The 4,678-nt window shown below is 35.9% G+C and overlaps 1 protein-coding gene across 1 annotated transcript; it reads right to left on the reverse strand.

Annotated features, from left to right (window-relative positions):
• Positions 1–635: 635 nt before the first annotated feature.
• Positions 636–4,323, reverse strand: LOC131156249 (MATH domain and coiled-coil domain-containing protein At3g58360-like). Its single transcript, XM_058109780.1, has 7 exons — positions 3,981–4,323; positions 2,614–2,673; positions 2,428–2,542; positions 1,934–2,103; positions 1,462–1,741; positions 1,078–1,241; positions 636–988 (listed from the first exon to the last, which is right to left on the reverse strand). Exons 2-7 carry the CDS (start codon positions 2,648–2,650, stop codon positions 831–833), a joined length of 924 nt encoding a protein of 307 aa, XP_057965763.1. The 5' UTR covers positions 2,651–2,673; positions 3,981–4,323; the 3' UTR covers positions 636–830.
• Positions 4,324–4,678: the final 355 nt, after the last annotated feature.

The raw sequence follows: 4,678 nt of genomic DNA on the forward strand, positions 1-4,678 counted from the left end.
TGGTGTACTCTCTCAATCATTTTATTGAACCAAATTGAAATAAGTTTTGCACTTGGTATGAATGCATATATGCTTCTTCATTCAGTATTTTTTAGAGAATGAGCTTGGCATGCGGATTCGTTTTCCACTTTTCATTTTTATTTTCTTTTTTGATGTGACCAATGTTCATTGAAATAATTTTTACTGTCCTGCATTTACACAAGCACCACAACTTTGCGAGTTTAATTTTAGGCTTTTGCCTTTTTCTTGTGGATAGGAAAAAAAAAAAATTACGATGATAGATGAATTGCAAAGAGTGAGGAGTCCTCAAGAAAATGAGTTTTTTGTGGATAGAAAAAGAAATTTACGTTGATAGATGAATTACAAAGAGAGTGAGGAGTCCTCAAGAAAATGAGAAGGGAAGAAAAGACAAAAAGAAGCTCGTTCTATGGGAAGAAAAAATAGAAAACACAAACAAAAAAATTAAATAAAATGAAGCAAGATTAAGCTAGTAAATCCTTCAACAATCTTGTGCTGAGATCAAATCAATAAATGAAGCGCAATCTTGAAAAAATCGTGTTGTAAATTATTATTTTGCAGTTTAATAATTTAATTAGTCACCAGTTTATTAACAGTTGGTTAAAAGGAAAGTAATATACAACAAATGGTGTTTTTTTTTTTTTATTCTTGGCATTCAAACCAAAGGTCAGGGAAGCAGTATGTCCAAGTATTGTTTGATGGATATCACATTCAAATGCTTTAAGGTATATCACATTTACATTCAAACTAACTTGCCATATTAGATGTCACAGTCAGATTGACCAATACAACAGTAGAAGCTGACAAATTATTCATGATACTGCACTTAGTGATCCAAGCAATTTTAGCTCTGCTACAATGATGCAGGAGTTCCACAATAAGAAGCAATTTTTTGGGTCTTTGAGTTTAGCCAGTGATATGAACTTCTGGGAGCCCCAAACCAGGCAGGAAGAACTGAAAAGATTATCCGCTGCAGAATAAGAGATGCAGAAAAACCTCAATATTACAGGTCTAGCAAAAGGGGAAACCAGAATTTGTATAAGCAGCTCTGGACCTTACTTTCAAATTTATAGTCTTCTTTCCCGGTTTGGTTGAGTAGGCGAAGGATGAATTTCACAAACAATTTAGTATCAGCTGGAGTAATTGTATCTTCTAAACAAAGGAACAAAGAAATGCTATTGCCCTTGCCTTCCCCATTTCCATTAGGATAGAGCATAATCTTCCTGTTACAAATTTGCATACCGTTATTTGTAACTTATGATTTCAAACTGCAACTCAAAAATAGGAAAACATTCAATAAGTCAAACCTTGTTCGATATAATTTGAACCCACAAAAAACGAAGTAGCAAGACACTACTTCTAACTCATGAGTTTGTGAGATTGAAGTGCACATCAAATATAGGAAAACATTTATTTGGTTGGACTTGTAAATGTTTTGAGTACCATTTGTAGTCTCCAACAATGAATGATTCGGATTCGTGCCGATCACACATCAAACCTGTAAAATTTTCTATCTTCCAAGTGTAGTTAAAAGAAGCAGGTTTTTTTATCATTGATAAACACTCCCCTTTGTGCGTTTGTTTGAGAACAAACACCTCTGCCCCAAAGACGCAAGTGTCATTTACAAGAAATCCATTTGAACTATTGGTGAAATTAGGAAGTTCGATGAATCTGGGGAAGCCCCGTTCGGTTTTCATTGCATGGAAACGTGTTGCGCTTTCATCTGCAACGTGGAAATGGTAGTGTTAATGATGAAGCTAACATGTCAGCCATGGCATTTTCATGTCTGCAAATTCAACTCATGGGAGACGAAGGATGGCATGCGTATAGTATGCTTGGCAGCAACATGGCAAATGGATGCAGAAATTCCAAATACAGTTCGAAACAAAAACAAAGACAAGTTTGAAAAAACCACCTTTGTTATAGAAATACTGGTCCACATCATCATTAAACACGAATAGTTTGAAAATTACATTAACCTCCCAACCAGCCGGGAGAGTGTTTGTGTCAACTAACGCCAGGTAGATCGAGACATGACCTTGGCCATCTCTGCTCTTGTCCCCCTTTGGGTAGATAATCAATTTCCTGCCATGGAAGATGTTAGTGATGCTGGTTTCAACTTTCAACACACACACACATAAAATGCAGGCAATAATCAAATCAGAAACTTCACCACCAGTCGTCAGAAAAAAGAAATTTCCTTCCATGTTAATTAAAACTGTGTCATCTTGAGGAATGAAGTTTCTATTGCTTGGTTGTACAAGTCATGCTACTATTGTACCATATGAAAAAAAGAGACTGTTGTAGGTAGTAGCTAGCTGCGTGTAGCCATTTGTCAGCTACAAAGGCTAAAAACACCATAACTCATAAGCAGTTGAAACCTAAAATGCTAGGCATAAGAGAGCATACCACTTGTAATCCCCTGCTTCAAACTTTTCTGAACAGACCTTTTCTACTGAAGCTGCTGAAAGCATTGAGAAGGATTGGATTTTGAAGGTGTAGTGACAAGGTGGAGCATCTCTCCCTGAAACAGCAATGATCAAAACAAGAAAAAGCTTTTTGGGGTACCTTCAAAACAAGAGAGAGAGAGGGTACCTTCCAAGTCCCCGGGGGGAAAGGGTAAGTTCTTCATGATAGCAGGATGGTGTTGTATGCCTGGAGCGGCGGGAAACAAATATGTTATAATGGTTCAAACCAAATGTGTGGTCTGACGACTGAGAACCTTCTGATATTTATACATATTTGGGGTGACGATTCTGAAGGAATGTCCCAAGTAACGTGAGAAAGAGCAAAAGGAAATCTTCAACTTCCCAATGCGCTTGCCTCACCTTACCCAGAAGGAAGAGACTTGATATTTCACAACTTTTCTGACCCCCAACAGCAGTATGCAATTTATTTGCCCCTTTAATTTGAATTTGCAATCGATTTAGACAAATAGTAATATAAATTTGTATTGATTTTCTTCAAAACTCATGAAAATCCTATAAGTTTGAATTCAAACCTTGAAATCTATGCTCTTTTATGAGCTCTATTAATTATCTATTTTAGAGAGAAATGGTAAAGCCTTTAAGGCAACCAAAGAAAAAAAAAGAGGAAAACTTTACCCCCGGTGTTAAAATTGCCAACTTTCTATTTTGTTCATCTGATTGAAATTTTTAGTATCATCATAACAATTTATTTTTATTTGTTTTTTTGTTTCCAATTTTATGATATTTCAAAGTTATTATTTATTTTAATTATCACTGTTATATATATGATTGTGAAACATTGATACTCTTATTGTTAGTAGTAGTAGTAGTATTAGTTTTGTTTTCTTTGTTATGATTATTAACATAAAGCATTGTTTAAATTATTATTATTATTATTATTATTATTATTAAACTTGTTATGAAAAATAAGAATGGTTGTCACCCCTTCATCTTCCACTGAATGGTCGCCCCTTGATCTAGGGGTGTGCGGCTCGGCCAATTCAGCCAATTAATCGAATTATTTGAGCTAACTCCATCCCATAAAAGACCCGACCGAATTAATCTATTTAACCGAACCATACCCGTCCAAACCGAATCGGGTAATTCGGTTGACAGAATTTAACCGAATAAAAATAAAATTAATTATGAGAAAAATTTTCATCTGGGTTATTGGTAAGAGCAGGAAAGAACCGAAGAAGAAGAGAACAGGGCACTTGACTTTGGGTACGACAAAAGTAAGAAAACACAAATATAAAAAAAAATTAAAAGGAACAAAACTCAAATTCAATGAACATTCAAACAAATATGAACAAAGAACACAAAGAAGCCCATTTTAAAGAGCGAGACTGATAAACATAAATATAATAATTTGGAGGGAATATTCTCATACATTTAATCAAACACATTGTGCTCATCTTAGGGTAGTGTAAAATTTCAATAAACATTAAACTGCAAAGACTTTTGAGTTTTGAACACAACGGAAAAACGAAAAACCTGAAGGACGGAAGGTCCGAAGGAGTACTGCGAGTCTGCGAGAGTGCGAGCAGCGAAGTTGGGAAGGTGGAAGCCGAAGTCCGAAGAGGAAGACTGGATCTGCTGATCTGGAACAGGAGGTTTGATCTCGCCGTCGCCGACTGTGTGCGAACTGCGAGGTAGGAAGGGAACTAGGAAGCGAAGGTGAAGCTGAAGGGAACTGGGACTGGGAGTCAGGGAGTGCCAGCTGCCAGCGAACTTACGACTTGCGAACTGCGAACTTGGGAAGGGAAGAGGCGAAGAGGGAAGAGGGAAGAGGGAGATAGGAAATTGGGATTTAGGAATGGCAGAACCCAAGCGCCCAACCTAGCCTAAAAATTAAAATCATAAATAATATGATTTAATAATTTATATTTAATTATTAATTAATTAAAATTTTGAGTAATTTGGTTAATCGAAATGCAAATTATTCATAACAGAACCAAAAAATGAATACCCAAAATTACATCATTCTAAAACTAAACCGAACCAAACTATAAATTACCTTAACCAAATCGATCGAACACGATCAGTTAATTTAGTTAAAATTGAATTATGCTATCCCTACCTTCATCTTCCACCCCTTCATCTCCTATAAAAGGGCCCTCTCCCTATCATTTTTGGAATACACAAAAAAAATACTTGAAGAGAGTAGGTATATAGAAAGAATGAGAGAAGAA

The sequence above is a fragment of the Malania oleifera genome, chromosome 5 (assembly GCF_029873635.1).
Source record: "Malania oleifera isolate guangnan ecotype guangnan chromosome 5, ASM2987363v1, whole genome shotgun sequence".
Classification (NCBI taxonomy): domain Eukaryota; kingdom Viridiplantae; phylum Streptophyta; class Magnoliopsida; order Santalales; family Ximeniaceae; genus Malania; species Malania oleifera.

What these genes read in the sequence shown, in the direction of transcription:
- LOC131156249 (XM_058109780.1), bottom strand. Translation starts at nt 2,650, where the DNA reads ATGAAGAACTTACCCTTTCCCCCCGGGGACTTGGAAG. An exon ending in CCAGTATTTCTATAACAAAG is followed by an intron (nt 1,742 to 1,933) that starts GTGGTTTTTTCA and finishes TCCACGTTGCAG; the next exon opens with ATGAAAGCGCAACACGTTTC. An exon ending in ATTGTTGGAGACTACAAATG is followed by an intron (nt 1,242 to 1,461) that starts GTACTCAAAACA and finishes AATTTGTAACAG; the next exon opens with GAAGATTATGCTCTATCCTA.